Source organism: Phodopus roborovskii, unplaced genomic scaffold (assembly GCF_943737965.1).
Source record: "Phodopus roborovskii unplaced genomic scaffold, PHOROB, whole genome shotgun sequence".
NCBI classification, from domain to species: Eukaryota; Metazoa; Chordata; class Mammalia; order Rodentia; family Cricetidae; genus Phodopus; species Phodopus roborovskii.
In genome coordinates, this window is record NW_026125363.1 from 65,371 (window position 1) to 90,266 (window position 24,896).

The 24,896-nt window shown below is 40.0% G+C and overlaps 1 protein-coding gene and 1 pseudogene across 3 annotated transcripts in view; one reads left to right on the top strand and one right to left on the bottom strand.

The window, feature by feature from the left end:
• Nucleotides 1-9,482, bottom strand: part of LOC127214541 (CCA tRNA nucleotidyltransferase 1, mitochondrial) — a 15,825-nt gene extending 6,343 nt beyond the window's left edge. Inside the window, exons 1-4 of one of the 3 annotated variants that reach the window (XM_051174927.1) lie at nucleotides 9,405-9,482; nucleotides 8,634-8,806; nucleotides 4,798-4,991; nucleotides 2,297-2,435 (exon numbers count right to left, since the gene is read on the bottom strand). In XM_051174927.1, coding sequence (XP_051030884.1) covers nucleotides 2,297-2,435; nucleotides 4,798-4,991; nucleotides 8,634-8,781 — 481 coding nt within the window. In that variant the 5' untranslated portion in view covers nucleotides 8,782-8,806; nucleotides 9,405-9,482. Of the gene's footprint in view, nucleotides 1-2,296; nucleotides 2,436-4,797; nucleotides 4,992-8,633; nucleotides 8,807-8,938; nucleotides 9,051-9,365 lie in introns of those variants that run through there. The other 2 variants (XM_051174931.1, XM_051174934.1) reach the window with 2 other exon arrangements.
• Nucleotides 9,483-18,588: 9,106 nt separating this feature from the next.
• The window catches only part of LOC127214521 (interleukin-5 receptor subunit alpha-like), a 39,083-nt pseudogene continuing 32,775 nt past the window's right edge, over nucleotides 18,589-24,896 (top strand).

Sequence of the window (24,896 nt, forward strand, 5' to 3'; positions counted from 1 at the left end):
TAAACAAAAGCCCAGTAACAGACACAGTAGACCAAAACAACCTGAAAATACAAATATGCTTATTGGCAAGAAAAAAAAGAAAGAAAGAAAGCTTAAATAATTTGGGAAAAAGATGTCAGTACCAAAAGAAACTAATGATGCATTTCCCTTATATGCAAAAGCTGTTTTGAAATAAATAGACCCAAGATGGCAAAATACCTACTACCTCAACATTCACGACACTGAGGGAAGGGTTTCTAAGATGGCCTGAACACATACTCAAAATTGAAAAACAAAAAAATCATACAAAATAAAATCCAGAAGTCTTAAAAAATAACATTTCAACCTTAGTCACAAGTTTCTGAAAGCCTGTTCAGATTTCTCTCAGACTGGGTAATATCTGTCTGATAACAGGCTTTGACAAAGTAGACACTCTGGTTCAACACTGAGCTGAAGATGCAATCCCACACACAGAGAAAGAGGCAGAGAGAGAGACAGAGAGAGAGACAGAGAAGTAGAGACTGTACTTGAGACCCACTGACACCTCTATCATTAAAAAGTGGGGAAGAAGGTTGGTCAAACTACTTTTACTACCTTAGAAACAGTATTAAAGTGAACCACTCATCTTGATTCCCCTTCCAGGGAAAATCTCAAACCCACATAGATAGCAATTTACCACAAGAACTAAAAAAAAAATGAAAGCATTTATTCAATTAACTAAGAATGTTGGCCAGTGGCCCTGTGAGATATTCCACTCTGTGCCATCAGGAACAAGAGAAAGTAATACCAGCTTTGGAAAATGACTATCTGTCGATTTGGATGTTTCACATTAAATACTGTTTGGTTATTCTAAAAGAAACAATACTGGCAAGCTAAAACTTAAGTCTTTAAGTGTTTCCAAGCTGTTCTGGATCTATACATAAGCCAACTCCTGTACCAGAAGAATCTTGATTTACGGGACAGTTTCAAAAAGCTCCATAGGAAAACAAAGCAAAAACAGAAAAAATAAAAATGTTAGGCAAGCAAATTAAGACTAACAGTATATCTTTAAGATCCTGTTCTAATACAAGACTGGTAGGATGGCTAACTCTTCCCAGCTACCATGTGCAAGCCCCTCATTTCCAGATCTAGTATTGCAAAAACAAAGGGGGAGGAGTGATACCTTTGGAAACAAAATAACCACCTATTATCCATACTATTAAAGCTTGAACCAGTGAGATTTGAAAGCCTGAAGCTACATATTAGGCATGTTACCATGAGTTAAATAGCTTCATAGAGTTGTTAAGCAGATTAAATTTATAATGTGCTTATAGCTGTATTGGGCACATGGTAAGGCTCAGCAAACTTGGCAAAATAGCACCAAGAATAGCTTTGTTTTATGTGAAATACGACTTTTAAAAACTTGTGTTTTCTGTTTTAGTGAATTAAACTGAAAATATTCCTGTTGGACAAGACTGTTAAACTAGTTGGAGTAGTGTAAGTTTGAATTAAGTAAAAAGAAACTAACATATATATATATATTATATAATGTTATATGTGTTATATAGCATTCATTATCTGGGCTACTTAGTGACATAATTTCTAGGCTTTGGAAGCTCCCACCATCACTAACCTGAACTACATACAGCACTTAGCATTCTGCAGTTTTATATATCCTTCTTGCCTAAACTTACTTTCTCAGCCCATGAAACAATAATCAGTGAAATTTAAACTATAAAAATTGGTAGAGCGGATAACTCAAGTGCTGACTGTTTCTCCTCACTTAATATCACAGGAGATTAAGATGACAGGTGTTTCATTATCTATGGCAATTCTATTGCTGCTTCCTTCCTAAGATTGGATGCTAACAAAGATTTTGAGGTTTTATGTAGAGTCAGTAATAAAGATGTGGTAGTTATTTAACATTCTATACAACATTGAGTGGACACATGTATAAAACACAGTACAGAGAGTGAGTGATATATGGGGGGGCGGGGCGGGGGTGTTACACAATTTTCCTTGCACTGTTTAGGTACAGTGAGTTAACAGACTGAACGTGCAAATGTGTCAGGCACTACTGTTAAGCAGTGACAGTTGTTTACTCCCTTAATCTTCACTATAGTAGAACAAAGGAAATTGGCAGAAATATTCCAGTTTGAAGCTTGGCATGAGTAACACAGAATCTGAGCCCAAAGATGTTGGCTTCAGCCAGCAGGATATACTGGTTTTAAGTTAGTACAACTTCAAAGTTGGCTAACATTCCCAAGCACAAGTTTTCCAAGGAAAGGAAACACTAACAGACTGAATTCAAAGCTGTCTTGTCTTCTCAAGAGATTACCTAGGAACATAGAGTTTATGGTGAGGTCTCTGCGTTCAGCATCCTTCTGCCAGTCAGTTGTGAATTCTACCTCAGCATGTCTTCCATCAGTGGTGACATCAATCCGGAGTGTGGTAACTTCAAAATTTTCTTCATGAAGCTGCAATTAAACACAAGTTTATTGTTTTAAATGTTAGCATACATGAGTGCCACAGCCACAAACACAAGTCTGTTGTCTCCTTCCACTATGGGGATTTTATGGACTAAATTCAAGTTGTCAGGTTGGGCAGCAGATGTCTTTATGTACTGAGTCCCACAAAATTTTTTGCTTTCTTTTTAATTACTTTTTAGTATCACCAAGTATTCTAAAAAATTATCTTTATAATGTATGGTGCTGGGATACCTGCCAATTACTTTCATGTCTTTTAAAGTCTATTAGTTTATACATTTAGCTTTGTACAGAAACATAAAATTTAAAAAAAATCCAATGAATAGTTTCTTAAAACATCCACTGTGGTAAGATCAGTTTCAGAGACAAACTTCCAACTATGAGAAGTAGGGTGGTAAGAAAGCACTCAATGCATCAGACTCCAGTTACTCCATTTCAGAGCAAGCTAGTCTCTGAAACATTATTTAACAGCTCCAGTCTGCAGAGAAGCAAAGAGCAGTTTCTGGAACATATACCACTGAGCAGCAGCAGCTGCTGAAAGAAGTCCTGTGTACCCTAGAAAGAGACTCCAGCTGCAAAGGCCTGTAACACGATGTGAATGATCGGGACATGGGATGTGGGAAAGCCCATTTCAAATACAAGCCCACTGGATCATGATCGACGGTGCAGCAACAAATGGTGTATTAGCAATAGTCAAGCACAGAGATTTTCAATCAACAGACTTTGGGACCTTCTCATTACAAAGTTTATGTTAGCATTCCTCAGTTTCACATACTTTTCCAGATACAAAGCTGTGCCTACAGTCCCACTGCAAACTAAGGCTCTTGAGATACAATTATAGATTAAAGGAAAAGGACTTGAAGTAGGAAAACTGAAATTATTATCAGAAACAATATACTTTCCCTTGCTATACAAAACCAGGATGGACCAAAAATAATCAAAATTTGGGGCACCAGGAACTGCTGATAGTAGAAAGAGACACAATGAAAACAGGATTAAGTGGAAATAACAAAACTTGTCTTCCCCCCCCCCATTTCATTTTCAAAATATACAACTGAGCTTATGAATGGCACAACTCTGTTGACTTCTGATCTCTAATGAAAACTCTTAACAGCATTAGGAGCACTAGCTCACACTTTCATAGACTATCAACCAAGGTCATCACTTTGCTGAAGACTGGAAGGATGGGTAAACAACTTTTTGACATCATAACATGATATTGCCATCTACAAGCGGGATGGACTGCATTCATAACGGTCTGGGGACACATGTGTCCAAAGGGCCCTGCTGGCCAGGCCTCATTACAAGCATCATCCAAATATAATGACAGCCAAAGAATATGTACATTTAAGGAAAACCATTAAGACAAACAGAAAATGCTTAAACACTGTGTCAAAACAATTATAACTAATAGCCTATGGAAAATAATATTTTTAGTCTGAAACAAGAACTGAACACTAAAAGAAATAAGGTCTTGTGTCATAGAAGGAAACTTTTAACAAAGGGCCTTGGTGTATCATATTATATACATATTATAGTATTGGTGGCAAAAGCTTAACATGCAGTATTGTACAGTACAAACTTTACTAATGATAATGAACAACTATGTTGCCAGTTTCTGTGTTTACCGCACTACATTTAGTTACTTTAATGTATGTCACATGTCATTCATTTAACAAAGGAGGTATGTTCTAAGAAATTTGTTGCTAGGCAATTTCATTAAAAATTTGTTTTTAAACTTTTTACAATAACATTTGAAATGTAAGATATAGCTATAAAAATAGTTCATGTCCTGTTGCAAATCATACACCCTTTTTAAAGAACATTGTGTGAACAAGACACAAATTAATTTAATTCTATAGGAAAGGGTCAAGTGAGGACCATCAGTATCACTGCTGTCCACCCCAAATCTTGGCACACTGGCAAGTTCAGAGTAACACAGACAGAACTGGTCTCCCCCATGACTAGTATCTGGTGGGATACGTCCAGAAAGACCTGCCTGATCTGGTAAAATAATACTCAAAACACAGTTCTAAATAACGTAATTATAAACTCAGAACCAGAATTTACCAAGTACTATGGTATTAATAATACCCTGGAATGATGGAGAAAGGGGAGTTATATGGACTTGTTGTGGAGAAGTGTGGCAAGAAAGCTGAATCACAGAAATGAAGAGCATCTTTAAACCTGCAAATTTAAAACAAAATCTACAACAGAGGGCTTACTTGGTTTTATCTCAGAAACTGTAAAAGTGAGGTGAGTATCAAAGTTATATAAGTAGTTCCAATGGAGGAGTATGTGAGGTTTCAGAGGGTAGGAGGCACAGACATTTGCAGAGCTTTCTTTCACTCACCCTGGCAGTGATCGTCCCATGCTTCTCTCCTTTGTTGTTTATCATGCGCACGCCAGCTGACTGGAACATCTCCTTCATCTGAGTAGGAGTGGCAGTGGTGGCGAAATCCACATCTTGAGGCTTCACCCCATTTAGTAAATCCCTTACTGCTCCTCCTGCTATTCTTAATTCATGATTCTCTTTGGCAAATAATTCTGATGGAAGAAGGTTTTGTTTTTGTTTTAGCATACGTGATTAAAGATTAAAACTCCTATAAGCACAAGGTCCTGTCATCTATTACAGATAGTAGATGTCAATGAACTGAGCAGAGCTATATGAGAATGAAAACAATAGCTAGGCAGTGGTATGTATGCCTTTAATTCCAGCACACAGGGAGATCTCTGTGAGTTTGAGCCAGCCTGGTCTACAGTCTATAGATCAAGTTCAGGACAGCCAGAGCTACACAGAGAAACCTTGTCTCCAAAAAGAAAAAAAAAAAAAAAAAAAGTCTAAAATGGTTCTCCTACAGTAGACTGCCTCTAAAAACAGAGAACTTTTGACTTTTGAGAGTTTCTTTTTAATCCAGCAGATGGTTCACAATTCCAAGATGCCTTAAGGTTATCATTGTAAGCATGAATTTCAACAGGAAAGCAAGCAATAAACAATTCTGCTTGCTTCTCTATGGTATATGTGTATACTTTAGAATGGGAATTTTTATATTTCTTTGGGACAAATGTAGAGACAAATGTATGAACCTATGATAAATTATGATAAATATTATAACCAAAAACTTTTAAAAAACAAAACTGCATATATTGTTTGAAACCAATTTGAATTTGTGCTATACAAAGTATAAACACTATGCAAAGCATGCCTTGCACACAGTTCATGATCAGCCCCACTTTCCAATCGGTTTTAGTCAGTGTTCTCTAGCTACAAATTAAGATAATCTAGCAAGCAACTAGCTTCTATCAATCCAAAAGCAAGAATGCCAGCAGACAGCAATTTAGCTCAATTCATTACACCTACCTCTCTGATGTACCACACCAGTGTATTTACAACTTTCTGTTCTAAAAACCAATGAAACTATTTTCATGTTGGAACATGGATTTGAGGTAACCTAAATCCATCTTCCCAGGCTCTGGACATTCAAATGGCTCCTCTTTTTTTCAAGTTCCTAACCAAAGCATAACGTCTTTCTGAAAACATACAATCCTCTTCAGGTCCCACTCCCAAATTCTCTCCAAAACAAACTAATCCAGGCCCCAATACTGTAAAGTCAGTTCCAAAGCCCTCTGTTGCAAGGCGATGGGGCTCTATTGGTAGTATTCTTCTACTGCAAGGAGTAGTTTGTTTGGCATGTCCTTGGGGATCGTGCATCTGGCTAAACCTGTCCCTAATCACAACTCAACTTGCTTTGCAATCCTCAACTTGTTTTTCTCCCATACTCTTCTTCCACCTACTCTTTTCAAACTGATCAACCTCACTTTGTAGATTTTCTAAAATGGCCTGACCAAACAATCTTGCCTTAAATAAACATGGGCTCTTGAATAAGATACCACTTCCATAAGCCCTCTCCAATAAGGGTCCAGGCTTCCTTAATTTCCAATCAAGTTTCCCAACCAACCAAACCCCCGTTAAGGGTCTTTAAAAATGTAAAATTCATGTTCACAACTTTAATACTAATGGAGATGTTCATGTACCAAACAACTGACAAACTGTCCAAACTGGGATCTACTGCCTTTAACACCTAAACCAGGCCTCTAAACTCTGTGCATATTTTGACACAGGGCTATTGAGTGTCTTCATCTACCTCCTTGCTCTAGTGCCAAGCCTCTGGTCCCTGAAAATCCAGCCTCTATAGCTGGATTACTCAAAATCAACAGAGTAAATTATACTAGGCAATTTCTCCTCCTACAGATTTGCAATGCAATGTCCAAATTTTACAGCACAATACACAAAGGCTCCCATATCTAACTTCTGTCGCATCTCTCTCTAATCTTTGACTCACACTTTACCTACATCAATCTCCCTGAAGCTTACTTCCAACTTTGTTTGCATTGAGCACTTCACTCCAAACACCTTTCCACCTTGTTCAATCCAGTTCAATGGCCACTGGGCAAACTTCTTGTCCAGTAACATCAACTAAGAAAGACACTACTTATGCAGTGAGACAGGCTTAAAGGGTGTGACTGCTGGTAAGCTGAGCTGACTGTGCTCTACACCTATATGGGAATATATGGGCAGCACAAATTGGAGTTGATGGGTTATTAAAAGAGAAAAGAAAAAAAGGACAGAAGTCAGGGAAGGAGGAAGGTGAGGGGAAGGAACCAAAGGCGTTAGGGTGATTATGATCAAATTGTAAGACATTCTGAAAGGATTAAAGTATCTTTTTAAAAAGATATTCAAGAAACTATATTACTTAACATTTTAAATACTGATTCTGCAAGGGGAGAGCAACAGAGAATGGGAAAGCTATGGGCTGGGAGAGCATATGAAAAAACAAACAGGTTCAATCGATCCAAATTAGAGCTGTTAGGTCTGCAGTGCTCAAGTAGCAGCTGATAGCCATTATGGTTACTGAGCACTTGAAATGTGTGAATCTGAACAGAGACTTGCTGTATGTGTTAGACATATCCCACATTTCACAAAAATCATATTTCCTTGAGATCTATTAATTTTACCCATTTCTTCTTAGTTTTATAATGTAACTAGAAGATTATCGCAAACAGCAAATTTCTAGCATTTTTCACTCTGGAAAATCTGTGAAAAGAGCATCATAAACTTGCACTTAAACCCTCTTCCTCACCAAAGAACCTAAAAGGATGTTCTCCTTGGAAGATACTTAAAATACCATTATCTCATGTGAAGAAAACAAAAGTAGTCTTGTGAATAGCATAATTTTAAAGGACTGGCTCCCCCAGTTTGTTCAACAGAATTAGTCTACAGGGTTAAAACAAAATCAAACAGGTGTTCATCCTTCCAAGAGTCAGTGGAATATAGAACAGAATCCCAGCTTTCACGTTTCAAAAGTACCTCAAGGACCTGTGAGATAGATGTCTGAGTGGGTAAGAGCACTCGCTACCAAGCCTGATATCCTGAGTGCATTCCTGGCACATATGGTGGAGACTACTGACTTCTCTAAGTAGTCTCCTGATGTGAACACATGAGAACATGCACCCTGCTCATCCCCAATAATAAAAAGGCACCTCAAGTGCATCTTCGGTGATTTTCTTGCCCACACAACTCAGTGTATTCCTGGAAGCCCTTCTTATCATACTCATAGGCTTTAAGTCATAGCTGTGGCCTGCTTCAACATCATTTGCTCAACTAAAGAGCAATACTGACAAAAACTGTGGCAGGAGCAATTTTCTGTCTGCATCCCAGACAAGCTTTATAGGTGCACACATGGGGGAAAAAAAGTAATAGTTTTTATTTCATTCTATTCTCTCAGAAAGCAATTGTACAAAGGAAGAAAATGAAACTTCACTGTTTACAAACTGGAGGACATCAGACTACAGATTTAAAATCCAACTCCTTCAGTTAGTTATGTGGAAAACAGAAAAGGAACTTCACTTTCTAAGCACGTGTTTCCTCCTCCACACAGGAGAATACACATCTAGAGGTGTTGGGTCATCTCATTACATAATGTAGGGTAAATGGGACTTCATAAAGACACAGAAAAGTTCACACTACAGTCAACTCCCCACTTATGATGATTGAGTTTATGATTTTCAATATAGGCCTTTCTTTCATTAGCCCTAAATAATTATCCCAACGTAGGCTAAAAGATGTTTACCCTTTATTTCTCTGTGGTGAACAATTCCAAAACTCAGAGGGCAACCTTAGCCTCTCACCTGTCAGGCTCTTCAATCCTTCTGTGAAAAGTGACTGGAATTCTGGAGACTGCAACTTCATTGTAAATAGGTATCGCTTCAGAAGGCACAATCTACTCCAACTACAGCTCAGGACCTGCCTGTGCCAAGGATACAGGCGCCTGTGCATCTGGAGACAGTCACCAACCACACATCTACAAGGCAAACACACGGGTAGGCTAATTAAACTTCAAAATGAAGGCAAACAAATACTGTCAGACAGCTCAACTAGCACACTCAACTCTCGGGATAAGAACCAGTAAGTAACCCTTTAAAGAACACGAAACCTCTCTGATGGCAGCCACCCAGTGTTGTACTCCTGATAAGTTTGCTGTATTGGAAGCAGGAGGGGATGAGAGTCCCAGAAGATGAAATATTAGACTGGCAGGAAGAGCAGGTCTCCAGGACCCAAAAGTTACGCATGCTCATACCCTCCTTCCCCACCCACCATCGGCCTCAGCGTTACTGCCTCCAAAGTTGGAACTTGGCGGGGTTGCCCCCGGCAGTTCTGTCCCCTCTGCGCGACCTCCGCGAGGCGGCAGCCCTTAAAGGAAAAGTGTGGCGCCGCGGAAGCAGCTACCCTCGAGCAGGCCACGTGTGTCTGAAACGCCTGCTTTCGCTCCCAACTCAACTCTGCAAACTGCTGGGAACCCGCCCTGAGACTCTGTGAAGAGACGCCCGGCGCACGCGGTACCGGCGGGCTCGCCTCGGTACCTTAGGAACGCAGCATTCCTACGCCAAGGGCCTGCTTACCCGCGGGCAGCCGCCACACGCGCACTTCCGGGTCGCGGCGCAGTGACGTCAGCAGGTACTGAGGATGCGCAGCAAATGAGACGCCGGGACAGGTTCCGCCCACTCCCTCCGGGTTTTCAAGAGGCTCGGGCTCCTCCTGCGCCTGCGTGCAGTAAGGTAGCAATCTGCCCGCTTTAAATGGAGAAAATGAGCAGTGTGCGCTTCTCTGTGCTTGAAGTCCCCCAATACGCTTTACCCAAGCAGTTACCCGCTCTGCGTGACCGCTGCCACCTGGTGTGGCGCCTTCACCAGGCAACGTGAAGAACTCGGGTTTGATTAAGTCCTTTGCAAAGTAGAGAGACTGGCAGAACTTGGGAAAACAGAACTGCGACTTAAAATTCCTGAATCTTTCTAAAAGTTTTCTTTGAACAAGAAAGGGAAACGCTTTAGTATTTCTGTGCTTCCTATCACCCGGTCCCTTATCTTCAGGGGACATGGGTGTTTACATTCTGAAGCGACAAACTCCTGGTCCCACTGGAGACACAGTGGAGACTTCGTCCAAAGCCTGGGGGGAGCAAAGCTCAGATCCTTGGGCTTTATCCCAGAGGACTAAGTGGATAATATTAGGATAAACTCTATAAAAAGAGATAACGACACTGAGGTCAGAGAAAATGTCTAAAGGACAAACTCCATTGTAAGGTGTACGGTTTTTCCGCCTGCTGCCCGGTCTTGTCCTGCTACCACGCCACCAGCCCCAAATAACACACAGAGACTCTGTATTTGATACAATACTGTTGGCCCGGTTACTTGTTACTTATCGGCTAGCTCTGCCTTTAATTATTAACCCATTTCTATGTATCTTCACATGGCCTTCTCTTACCGGGGAGGCGGCTGGCGTCCAGCTCTCTCCAGACTCTCCATCTTGACCCTCCTTACTACTTCCTCTTTCCTCCTTGTCTCCTAGTCCCTCCTATCTTCTTTTCCTATTGGCCAACAGTGCTTTATTATTAACCAGTATGAGAAACATATACAGAATGACATCTCCCATCATCTCCTCTTTTCTGTCTAAATAAAAAGAAGGGTTTTAACCTTAACATAGCAAAATATATAACATAACAGTTATCCAATAAGAATCACTGTCAACAATATTTAGTCCATTAACATTTAGCAAGATTTAAGAAAATATTTTATCATCTATTTTATCTTTGTGTGTTTAAAGTCTAAGTAACTTATCTTTAATCCTAATGAAAACTATAACCATAACTATCTGTCTTTAACTCCTTCAAAGACCACAGAAGGATAATATATAAGCTCTAGAAATGACAGAGACATCTTAAGTGATCAGTCACCTGAAGTTCTTCTGTAATCTTTCATCTTCAGCCCATAGGCCATAGTGTGTCTAGCAGACTCTTTAGCAATGTAGGAAACTTTAAACTGTCTTTTTGTATTGGCAGTTTGTCAGTCACTTTTCTCTGATCCTGCAGACTGTCTGGCAGACTCTTCCATGAAGCAGGAACTCTGTAGCAATGCCTATCTTGAATCAGCAGTCACTTTTCTGTGGATCCTGCATGTCCAGTTTATACATTACAAAGTCAAACAGTCCAGACAAGAGCAGTATCTTGTCCAAATGGCTAGTCTTGCCACATTGGAAGCAAACTCCATAACGAGTTTCTTTAATGTACATCTTCCTTTCTGACATAGGTGATGTTGCCAGGAGCAATTGTGCCTCATTGTCAAGAAAAACCCTAAACCATTTTAAATGCCATTTTTTGTAGGTCTTTGAAAGGTTTGAAGAATTCCTATCTATCTCAAATACATCTCTGCATATCTAGAAAACCTAACTCACCTAGCTATAAGTTTTGACTATTATAGGTAACTATCTAAAATCTGTACTAAAATATACATTACATTTCTAAATGAGCTATATAAACACAACATCTAAACAAGAGGAGAAATATACTTAATCACAAAATTGACCTTAAATGGTATCAATAAACGAAAATCCATTCCAAAACAAAGTATTCATATCTATACCATAATTTCCTTTTTACCTTTAAAAAGAACTGGCTGTGATCATTAACCATTTATAACCAAGTCCATTTAAATGAAACCAAACATTTATAAACAATATTTGGGAATTTGGGCGTCGTTTTTTCCAAACTACTTCCTGCTGATAGGGGCGCTGTCATGGGGATCCTAAGAAGTTGTAGAAATCTTGGCTGTAGTCTGCGAGGCTGTTTTGTCCAAGCTGTTTTGAATGTTGGATCACCAGCGACTCTGTTTCAGGGGGCCTGGCTTGATCAAACCACATTAGTCTGGAAGGAATCCACAGCTTTTTATTTTCTGTGGAAACAAAAATAGAAATTCTTTTCCCAAGTAACTTGTCCTTAGACTTAAATTTTTGAGTCAAAACATTTTTAAAATATATAAATTTAATTAATCCAGCAGCATTTCCTTTATCAGTTGTTGTTATTTTTTCAGCAGTCAAACAATGTAGAGACAACACAATAGCATACAGTAACCAGATTCTCTCTGAGCTTTTCATCTTTACGTGGCTTTATTATTACTCTGTTTCTTTTACTTTTTATTTTTTGAGACAGTTTCTCTGTGTAACTCTTATCTGTCCTGGAATTCACTCTGCATACCAGGTTTACTTTGAAATCACAGAGATCTGCTTGCCTCTGTCTCCCAAGTGCTGGGATTAAAGGTGTGTGCCACCACACCCAGTTTCTCTTTGTTTCTTAAAAACCATTTTTTTCATGTCTACGTATATTTTAAAACACACTGTAAACCTTTAGAGGTTTTTCTTAATATGAATCTGTCTTTACTGTAAATCTTTATCTTCATCTGGCCACAAGTCTTTTATCTGGTAAACAACAACATTGCTAAAATGAAATCATAGCTGTGTCAGCCACGGTTTACCAAAGATGGTGGTAGGTACTTTTACCAGCCAGCACAGAAAGCTGTGCTCACCGCCTTGGTCTGCGCTGCCACCCAGAAAGCATGCTGTCTGCTTGGAGATGTGGTCACTGCCATTTCCATCTCTCATACACACCAATAAATTGTTAGCACAGTTATTTAAAAGCTGTGCGGTTTTTTTGCCGTTTATGCTGAGTCAGGAACCTTCCCTTAAAGGAGCCGCGTGAATATCTGCTTGTCTCTAGCAAGTCAGAGTCCAACCGAGAAAAATGCTGCTACCAAGAAACCTTGCTTATCTCTGTTCTTTTGTTTCTAAAACCCATCTTTAACCTTTTGTTAAATTTTAAGTGGAAGTTCTTACTGGCCACGTGGGCGCCATCTGTAAGGTGTACGGTTTTTCCGCCTGCTGCCCGGTCTTGTCCTGCTACCACGCCACCAGCCCCAAATAACACACAGAGACTCTGTATTTGATACAATACTGTTGGCCCGGTTACTTGTTACTTATAAACAAGTAACAAAAACAACATTATTAGCAAACTGAGTCCCACAACAACATATTCAAGAAATTCGCCCTGTAAACTTTTAGTTTATTCCTAATTCAAGGAATAAAAGTTAGATTAATGTCCAGAAACCAGATGAGGTAACACACTGTGCCAACAGATCCTAAAATGGGAGCCACAGAGTCACCAAAGAGACAGAAAATAGCTCTCATTTTTATACACTCATTTAGAAAATTAATATTAAAAAGGACATCCTCAGTAAAGTAAAAGGCACCTGGATAAAAATCTACAGCTCACCTTACTTGGGTCATGTCTCGCTTAACATTTGGAATATAATCCCTTATTTCCAACATGTGACTACTTCATCAGTTAACAGAAAGAAAAAAAAATAGTTCTATGATTTTATACAAGAGACATTAAAAATTTCATCAGGAAACTCTTGCAAATGATAAATGCTTGAAGCAAAGTGGTAGAATATAGAATTAACATTAAAAGAATATCTGTTCCTATATGCCAATAACATGAAGAAATCATGAAAACAATCCCACTCAAAGTTGACTCTAAAAATACCTTGATTAACCTACTCTAGAAAGCAAATGACCAATAAAACATTCCAGAGAAATCAAGGGCACTAGAAGAAGGAATGAGCACCCATGCTCTTGGGTTGGTAGACTCAATACTATAAAAATGGCCATTTTACCAAAATCAATCCACACATTTAATGTGATCCCCATAAAAATACCAATATCATTATTCACAGACATAGTGTCTTAGTTACTGTGTCATAGTGTCTTAGTTGCTGTGAAGAGACACCATGACCACACAACTCTTATAAAAGAAAACCATTTAAATGGGGTGGGTCACATTTTCACATGTTTAGTTCTTTATCATCATAGTAGGACATGGTGGCATATAGACAAACATGCTGCTGGAGAAGGAGCTGAGATTCCTGCATCTTGACTCACAGACAACAGGAAGTGATCTGAGACATGGCTTGAGCATATATGAGACCTCAAAGCCCATTTCCACAGTGACACACTTCCTCCAAGGAGGCCACACCTACTCCAACAAGACCAAACCTCCTAATAGTGCTACTCCCTATCAGATTGTGGGGGACCAAATACATTCAAAGCATCACACATAAATAATACGAACTTAAAATGCCTTTGAAACCACAGAAGACCTGAGATAGCCTCCGCAATGCCTCCAGCATTACACCTGACTTCAAGTTATATTAAAGAGACAGTAATAAAAATAGCATGATATGAGCTCAAAAATAGACATGTAGATCCATAGAACAGGATGGAAGACTCAAGCATAAACACATAGGACTACAAATACCTTACTTTTGGCAAAAGTGCTGGAAATACTGTAGACAAGACAGGCTCTTTAACAAACACTACTGGGAAAACTGTATATCCACAAGTGTAGAAATGACACTAGATCTTTACACACACACACACATACACAATCAATTTAAATTGACCAAAGATGGTAGAATAAGACCTGAAATTGAAAATTCCAAAAGAGAAGGTGAGAAGGGGGGGCTAGGATATTGGCTTGGACTCTGGAATGTGTTAACAGGTGATTGCAATTCTAAGGGAGCCTGGAGGCCAGCACTGGCTTTGGTATGCTAATTAGCACCATAGGTAGCCATTTATCCTTTCTGTTTGAGATAAGGGAGATAATGACTCCTTTTAATAGGATGGAACTGGCCTCACAAGTTTCTGAGGAACACTGGCTCCTATAGACAGATTGAGCCCATTTCTGGATATTTGGACTGTGTTTTGGAGTTTGGGGAATTGAAATCTCCTTTGGACCTAACACTGGACAGGATGTCTTATCACTGCAACAAAAGGCTAACTAATACAAAGTCTTTAATCTTTCAGTACTTACTATGTAATAAAAGGAAAAATTATTTAGCGCCTGTGCTACAATCTGCTCCACTTATCGGGTGAAGGCCTAGAGATTGAAATAAGAGCCAAGACAGTGGGCCATTCATTCAACAGCAATGTCTGAATGCCGAGTGTCTTATGCCCAATGCTGAATGCTGTGTATTGAGGAGAAGGAGAGGGCTTATATACTGACTGACAGCACAGTAGAAACCAATGGGGTTTTCAGGCTTAGCTCCTCCCCAGCAAAACAGGAAGCGTACCAATAGCAACTCCGGAGCAAGACTGTCCAGCCAACAGCTTCAGGCTTACTCAAGGTGCCTGGGGGGGGGCATGCAGGGCCCTACAAAATTAGAGAAAACAACAAAGAAGCTTTTATCCACAACTAATGTGTTGGGAAGGTCTCAGAATTTAAGATGACTATATAAAAACTCTAGTGTTACATTCTAGCAGCAAAACGTATACAATGAAAACATCCATAGTTTATGTCAAACAATGTGTACAGATACTTTAAAATTGCTCAGGGAAAAATCAAATATATATTTATTACTTGATTAACTTCCTTGATTAAAAATAAAATATATATTACATTGAAAATCACACTGAGCCACTATTAAAAACCTACATGATGTTTAAAACTAGCACTACCACGTGCTGGTGAGGATGTAAGGATGGAAAAATTAGCCTAATTTTCCCTAGACTCTGCCCCCTAGCAGTGAGTAGGCAAAAGGTCATTCTTGACTGTTTATGACAGGGCAGTATATGGACAGCACCTGTGAGTGAATGAGAACAGAAAATGAGCCGTGCCACACTACCCAAAAGCCCTAGCAAAAGCAGACTACCTGGGCAAAGCACGGGCTTGGATAGTTCAAATTGATTGGTCCACACTGGATGCTATGAGATGATTGGTTTGTAATGCGCAGGCTTTGTTGTAACCCTATAAAAGCTGCCTGAACCCTGTACCCAGTCCTCTACCCCACGTGGAGTATGGCTGTGGACCCCAGTGCACTGGAATATAAAAGACCTCATGCTTTTGCATCAAGACCGCTTCTTGTGAGTGATTTGGGGGGGGGGGCGCCTTTCCTGAGTCGGGGCGTGAGGGTCCATGCCCTCCGCTGGTCTTTCAAGGATTTAAAGTGAGCAGAATTCTCATATGCTGTTGATGGAAACAAATTGGTACAGCTACTTTTAGAAAGCATTGTGACATAACTTATGACCCAGTAGCTATGCCACAAAATACTAGGAAGTGAAAAAATATGCTAACACTTAAAAGGCTGGGATACCTCCATGTTCAAGAGTACCAGAGGGAGGGGTGCCAGGGACTCAATGGTCACTTCCTCAGACTCAGGGTAATGTTTCCATGGACCAAAGGGGAAATTTACCTAATTGCTGCTGGTAGATGGGTTGCTGAGCCATTGGTGAGCCAGAAGGTGAATCATTTGGAGGTGAACTGGAGATGAGGGATAGGGTCTGGTTCAGATTAGGCCCCTGAAGGGAAATGCAGGCACTAGGAGAGCCTAGTCCAGGTTACAGCACCAAATATAAGTGTTACAGCTGAGATGAAATGGCATCCCAACAGTTGGAAGCCAGGGAATACCACAAAGTCACACCATACAACAAACCTCACATAAAAGATTTATTGGGAAAAACCCAGGAGGGTGGCTGGCTCTGCTTAGGCGAGAAGCAGCAGGGAACTGAGCAGAGGAAAGGGTTTGTGTAACTTTTCTCTTTTTGGGTGTGGGAGGGGCATTTTGGAACTTTTAAGAATGAAGATTTCCAGGTGAAGACTGGAAAGTCCTGTCTTCAAGTCCAGAAACTGGGATTTTTACTATGTAGGGTACTATAGGCAGAATGCCCCTGTATCACAGCAGCTGCTCTCAAATAACCACACTGAGATTTATTATTAATTATAAATGTCCTGCCAATAGCTCAGGCTTGTTATTAGCTAACTCTTACATTTAAAATTAACTCATATTTTAATGTATTTTATTTTATTTAAATAACATTTTTGTCCTTTATTTTACATACTGACTATAGTTTTCACTCCTATCTACCCTCCCCCCTCCACTCTGTCTCCATTCAGAAAGGGACAGGTCTCCAACGTAACCCATACTTCTTATCTACACTCTGCCATGTGGCTTGGTACCTTTTCCTGGTATGACAAGTTCATCTCCTTCTTTCCATATCTCCTCACAATTCTCAGACTTCTCCTCTTTCTCTTTGTGCTCTCTTTTTGTCTGCAAGCCTCACCTCACTGGCTATTGGCCAGTCAGCTTTTTTTATTAACCCAGTTACAGAGACATACATTCATGCAGTGTAAAGGAATATGTATGGGCTCTAGGCATTGGCAGCAGGCTCCTTCCTCCTTGGTTACTTGAGAGCTCTGCTTCAACTGGATTTTCTTTTTGTCTAGATACCCTAAAATTATCTCTCTACAGCAAATTTCTTGCCTTACCTCTCTGTTTCATGGAAGTAGGCTTGTTTCTGATTTCTCTGATCATTCTGCCTGCTGAATCTCTAAGGACATACATATTTCAGCGGCTAGGCAGCTGGGGAGGGAAAGGAACACCATGGAAAGTTCGACAAAACTGCAATAGGATTAGCTGCATTTGATAACATCAAGTGCTTTCCTGGGTTTTCCCTTTTGGCTTTTAGTCAGGTTGAATGATTTCCATCTGGGGGAATAGCTCAGTTGGTAATGTGCTTGATGTTCAAGCATGAGAAACTAAGTTCAGTCCCTAGAACCCATGTAAAATGGATCAAGGCATGAGGGCACACACTTGTAGTCCCAGAATTGGGGAAGTAGAAGTAGGTAGATACCTTGAGCTTACTGTGCAGTAAGCAGAACTGACAGGTGCAAGGCTAGTGAGAGATGCTGTTCCCTAAAATAAGAAGACCAGGTTCCTAAAAATAGTACCAGAGGTTGAGCTCTGTCCTAAACACACACACACACACACACACACACACACACACAGCTTAATATAAGTAGAACTCCCTATTCACTCATGTCCCTTCAGCCTATACTCTCCTCACCTTACCCTCCTAGTCATCCACATTTTTATACTCAATGGAGAAGGCAAATGGACTCTTCTTACTGTGCTGGAAGTTAATAGCATTGTGACCCACTTGAGAAAGACATTTTAGGCAATATTTATATAAGCCAGGCAATAATGTGATTATGACCTGATGTTGCAGTCTGCAATTCAGGAGTGCAGTTGTCTCCCAAAGCCTCCGTCTTTCCTCTGTAAGTGACACACAGTAATTAGTTAAAAAAAAAAAAAAAAGTTCTTTTCAGGCATGTGTGTTCTTCTGTGAAACAACAAAAAGTACCTGTTTGAAGAAAAAGTCATTCCCTAGTTTTGTTCTCATAAAAGTTTAATAGAAGCCAACTAAAGTTTAAGATCTCCCAGAGGACAAATAAAGATATTTCTCAGCAAATGTAGAATCGCAGTTTCCATTGGTGCTGTGGGATCTTACACACAAATGCAATTTTATTTTACATTTAAAAGAGGTAGGTAAATAGACGAATCAATTTGAGCTGCTCTGAAATTTCATACCGGGTCATTAATTTTAAAAGATTGGACTTCAATAATAGTTAAGAGAACAGAGGCCCACGGGTAAAGACAAAATAATCACCTTCAAAATTCTGAGTTTTCCGTAGCTTCACATCATTGTAAGGAGGAGTCACTGTCTTACAGCATGGCTCTCCACCGCACTGTTAAGCTCCAAGTGTAGGTTCACATGGAACAATCTACTGCCAGAGCAGAAACTGCCTCCCTCCGTGCAGCACCTGTACCTGCTTTGTGTGCTGGCTCCCAGCAAAGATTGAGAAACACCAAAGCTACAGTAAAACAGACACATGTTCTCTGACCCGCCCAGGGTTTCAGATTTGAGATGGTTGATGGCACCGGCAGCCATCGCTGCAGTGGGGACAGAAGTACAAACATCAGTATCAGTTCAGTAGCAGCACAAAATAGAAATTACAAGCAGCAGTCAGTGAGGAACAGGGAGGCAAGAGAGGACTTCGTGGATCAGATAACATACAGAGTCAATTGGGAATTCATCAGGGGTTTCTCAGGAAGAATTACTCACCGGCCATTAACAACTAAATATTCAGTCCAAGTCATAAACTTATCATCTTCTTTTAAAATAACTATAGCATTTTAGAACAAAGGTTACTACCATCCCAAGTAATGTGAATTTGGGAAACATCACAAAGAAGCTGTTCTATGTAAATTCTCTAAGCCTCAGTTTACTTGCCTATAAAACAGGTCTATGGGACTACAGTAATATGTGCACAGCAAAAGATAGTGATGCACAGAGCTTCTTTCTTTACTGAGACAAAATGTTACTTGTCCTTAATACAGTGTTTAACTGAACAGCTTTTGTTCTCCTTTTCTCTGTAATATGTATATTTTGGGTGTGCATAGGTTGGAGGAGATTGTTGGGTATCCTCCTTGGTGGTTTAAGGCAAGCTCTCTCCCTGAGACCTTGAATTTTTTCAGCTAGGCTAGCAGCCAGGAAGCCCCAGCCATTCTCTTATCTCCAACCTTTGCAGCCCTGGGGTTGCAGGCACATGGAGTACCTCACTCAGCCAGTTATGTAGGTGCAGGTATGGGAACACAGACCATCATAGTACTCGGCTCATTATGTAGGTACAGGTGTGAACACAAACCAACGCAGTTGTAGTGGAAACAAGAGCTCCTGACCTTGAGACATCCCTCCAGCTCATTTGTTAGTTTCATACATTTAGGCTGATTTCCCGTCTGACTTGCAGAGTAAAGCCCTGGCTGGTGGATAGGCCTGGTGGATAAAAAACTGGGAAAGTTTCAGCTTCTGGGAGTCTCTGTTGCACAAAAACAAGTTTTAATTTCAAGGAAACAAGATGAGTTTCTGCTATATTGTTTCCCCTTCCTGGGATTCTGATCAAATTTTGTTAGGGAGACTTCTAGTTGCCTTACAAGAGGACACAACCTTAAAGAAAATTGAGTCTCCCTTCTGTAAGCCACATCAAGAGTCACTAGTTCCTTGACTAAGGTTTGGGGTTCATACACCTTCCTCATTCCATACTGGACTGTTGATTGGCCTGATCTTGTAGGTCTTATGCAGAAAACCATCACTGCTGTGAGTTCATCAATGAAGTGGTCCCATCATGTTCAGAAGACACCGTTTGCCCTAGTCTTCCCTCACATCTGGCTCTTAATCTTTCCTCTCTTCCATGATGGTCCCCGAGACCTGGGCATAAGGGGTATGATACAGATGCCTCGTTTATGCCTGAGCACTCCATGGACAATTGTTCTCTGAGAATTTCTGTATCAGCTGCCAACCACAAGATCTAAGGGCTTCACTAATCTACCACATATAAATTTTTATATGATCACACACATTCAGTTTTATTGGTGGGTATCTGCCTGGGATAGCTGGATGACACAATTTACATCCCTAGGGAAGATATTGGAAGTTCTTCATCCACACTTGTTACCACCTGTATCTTAGCCATCGTAGTGGGTTATAAAGAGGTTGCCACTCTGTGGTTTGATTTGAATATCCCCCATGACTAATGCATTTTTTCATATGCATATTGGCTACTGGCACATTTTATAGGTATATATCTGCTCAAATTCTTCAATGAGTTTCAACTTACATATTTTTCTTTTCATTGCTGTGTTATATCTTTAAAAAAGTTGGAGGGATTTTTCTAAGAACAAGATTTGGTGAAATCTCAGATTACCCATTTCTCTTTTGTTACTTGCAGTTTTGTGACTCATTTTTAAAAACCTGTATAGTTCAAGCTCAGGGTCTTAGTCACTATTCTATTGATGTGAAGAGACACTATGACCAAGGCAGTTCTGAAGTCACACACACACACACACACACACACACACACACACCTATATACACATACTAAATAAATTATTTGCAAAAATATCAATTGATCATTTATCTAAGAGTTTACTTCTGGATTGTCAGTTCTGTTCTGTTGATTAGTATGTGTTCAATATTTTTAAAGTAGATCAGTGTGACTCCAATATTTTTAAGTAAATTTTGTTCGAGCATTTGTAAAAAAAAAAATTGTAGTATATGAGAAACACATGATAAAGTAAAAGAAATATGAATCCTGGTGGGATTCTTTTGCTCTCAGTTCTTCACTGACCTGTATGTCTGTGGCCTGACAAGTGCAGATGACAGAGTACACTTTGGGCCTAAGACTTTTGATTGTAGGCTTGATTCTGCTATATGATCTGGGCCTTAGAATACCACGGAGCACATAAGCAACATGAGCTTAAATGGTGGATCTTGTCCTTTGGCACTTTTGATGTCATTGTAAAAAGAATATGCCTGGAGTAGTCCTAGTTCCAAATGTCTGAGATGCCTTAACTAAACCTGAACTCACTGTGTGATCTGGAGCTGAATGTAAAATAAGCCAGACTCCAGTGAAAAATAAGACATGCTTGTTAGAAACAGATGCCTTTCACTGATGACCACTGGTATGACATAGTGTCTGTTCTGAGTGAATAGCTAAGACACCTACAACTTAGTGATAATCTCTCCTTCCTCCTATTTTTCATATGATTAAAACTGACATTATGAAAGTATGTGTGTGTGTGTGTACGCGTGTGCATGCACACATGTGTACACTCTCTTATTGCTTTTTCTATAATAGGTACTAATCAAAAACTCTTGCTAATGCTAAACATAGTGGTACACACCTGTAAACCCCACAACTTAGAAGAGGCAAAAGATTCAGGAGTTCAAGCTCATGCCTGCCTACACAATGAGTGTTTTCAGCCTAGGGTACATAAGACCCTGAATTAAAAAGAAAAAAACACACACACACACACACATAAAGAAGCCTACCATAATCACCTATCTTATATTTACATGAATGAAGCTTGAGAAGCTGTATCTATTTCACCCATCCCTATATTACTTTTCCAATTGTAAGAAAAGATACAATGCATTTCTGTCACTTCTGTATAAACCTTGGTCTATATATTACACTAATAAGTGCATTTAAGCAGAGCTCAGGGGAAGCCATTGCATCTTGCTTCCCATGTAATTACAATTCAGATTTCACCTATGCCATTTGCTAAATCCTCACTGTTTCATTTCTTATGGAATGAGGCAGATTAAAAAAAAACTAATTTTGTGAATTCTTCTAGAATGTTTCACTATGTTTTTGGACACATATTTTATCTTAAAGAATGAAACTGATGCCATAAAATGTAAACTATGCAAATCCTTGCCTTTCTTCGTTTCCTTTGAGGTGACAGGAAAACACAGGAGAAATATGAGCATATTATTTGTGCTTTGTATTGGTGTCATAAGTTAAAACATCAAACCATCTCCTTAGAAAAAAAATGGTATACAGGGGCATAGCCAGAATAATTTTTGAAAGTCTTCAGAGGGTCTGGCATGGTGCAAATCTGAATTTTTGCAAATGCATTTTGGGTAAACACATGTAAGAAATATATAATATGTTAAAAGCAGCCTTTTGAAATACAAAATACCACTCTTAGGGTGATTAATCAATAGTTTCAATGTTCTTTAGTGGTGGACATGCTACATCAACACTAAGATACACAGGACTCGGACGAGCAAAGCAGATGGCTAGAACGCCACCTAAAAGCAGATGGCTGGAACGCCACCTAAACTTTCCTGGACAGCTCTCAGAAAAGAGCTAGAGCTTTTTCTGCTTCTTGTCTCACTTCTTCTTTCCCCAAGGAAAATCACATTTTTCAGCTCAACAAATAATAATTGATCTGGTTTCACTTTGGCAACTGTTTAAAGCAGTTACCTTGGGAACCCCCAAGAACACACATAGTATTGTACTCCACACTGTGTGGACGCTGAGCCGTGTAGAAGTTTCCTTCAGGGGACTCAACATTTATTATCTCACAAACAGAAACATTGATCTAGCCTCCACAATGGCCTCTCTGTCTGCCCTGAAGGGATGGCTGCCCATCTTTGAAAGACTCCTGTTCTAGCTTCTCTAGGGACCAGGATTCCTGCTCCAGGTACTCCTACAGCTGAGCCTGCAGCTGGCCTTCCAGAGGTAGCTAACAATATCAGGCTCAACTAATGCACTGAACACAGTTCTTGTGTACACACATGTGGCTTGAGACCCTCAGGAATTGCATATCAGATATATACCTTGCTATTCATAGCAGTAGTAAAATTACAATAATGAAGTAGCAACAAAATAATTTTATGGCTTGGGGTCACTACAACATGAGAAACAGTATTAAAGGGTAGCTGCATTGGGAAGGTTGAGAACCACTCTAAGCTGTTAATTAAATGGGGGGGGGGGGAAGGAGTCTGTGCTAGTCGCTTAGCTCAAAATTCCCCAGACTGAAATGCCCAGAAATAAGCAGGAGCCAGGAAAATCTAAATGCATCTGTATCAACTGTAACAGCAACAAGGGCTGGGTGCTCTACTGGGTACTAGGGAAAGTATGTTAATTGTGCCTTGGGAACTCAGTGCCAGGGCTCATGAAGGATGAGCTGGGTCAAGCTAGACAGATGCTAGCAATTTATTACACTCAGACCCCTAGGTGCTCTTCTCCCCACATGTTCACTTAAGGGCACAAGACTTAATAACAAAGCAGGAGTCTGAGGGCCAGAGAAATGCAGGCCAGGCTCTGGGTGGAGGGAACTGCCCATGTGCCAGGCCCTGCAACCTGTCAACACATAAGCCTACTGTTGGGATAGTGACCACACACAGTGGCTTCTGGTCCCAGTGAAGCTTAAATATTCTAACTCCCAAAAGCAGCACCCTATCACCCTCAGGGGCTGAGACTTGCAGAGTTAGCAGGTTGTGACTGTCTGGAGGAGACAAGCCTTTTGTCTTATAATAGTCGCTGAGAGTCCAGTGTGACTCCTCTTTAATGGGTTTGCTTTCTTGGGAACCACCTTCCAAAGAGCAGTCAGTGGCCTTTCCACTGTAAGGGAAACTGCCTGTGACTTCTTCACCATTACAGCTCTGATGATGAAAGAGTAAAGAACAGCCACAAAGTCAAACCCTGCACCCACAGATAAGGTTCACAGCTGCTGTCTTACATCGCATAGCCACCCTCACTTCTCAGCAAGTGGAACTCAAACCCTTGACTCACTGGACGGCTGGTAGGGCACACAAATAGTGTTTTCTATGACTAGTCTGGAGACACACCTAGGATCCCCCAAAAAAAGGAGGGCCAGAAAAAGAGAAATAATAATTCGTAAGCATATAGCCAATGCTTCAATAGAGAAAAGAGGAAACAGAACGCTTCACAGCCCTGTTATCAGCAGGGACAGAGCAAACACTGGAGATACCAAACTCAAAGAAACTCACTGGACAGGTCCCGGCTATGCGGTTCTATTTTTGGCGGTTGTTCTGTGTCTGATGCGCTCATTCACACCAAGGTGAGTCTTGTTAAAGTAACATCTGAAGTTTTGTCAGTGCCCTGGAAATAGAAGACATTTGTGTTCTGCTTCTGTAGACACCTTAGAAAATTAAAAGGAGTATATATCTAGTGATAAGACCTCTTCAAAAATATATGAGTTTCAAAAATAGATTACAGAACCTAGTTAGTATCATGAATAAGTTTCAGAGTTAATTTCAGACATTCCAAATTCAGAGACAAACAACAACAAGGAAATGATGTCATAGTATAACTGAAGGCATTTTTGCTTTTGGTTTCTGCTGAAATTTCTTTGGTATCCATGACGTTTTCATTTGACCTAAAATGTACAAAAAGTTTATGAAATATCTTCCTTGCCCTTATACTCACTAGTTTAATTAGTTACCTAAAGCCAGGAAGATATATATTCTATATACATGCAAAGAATGGATGGAAAGGAAGCATTTTTTAAAAGAGAAACAGAAAAAGGAAGGGGAAAGACAGGAAAAACGAATCAATGAATTAGAATTAACATTCCATTACCTGCTATTTCTGCTTATTGTTAAAATGTTCCTTTCTGTAGTTGTCTGGAGATAAATCTATGTAGTTGTTATTAAAAGCTTACATGTTGAAATATAATAAAGTTTTGGAAATCATACAGTCTCATTTGTTTAACATTACTTAAAATGCAATGTGGGGAATTTTTTAGTAAGGCACACACGGAGCCAGGCATGCTAGGTGTTCCCCACACAGTCCCACAGCCGATCTCAGCTGTCCCTTTGTTCATGCTGAACAGACCCGCCTTCACCCATCAGGGCTTGTC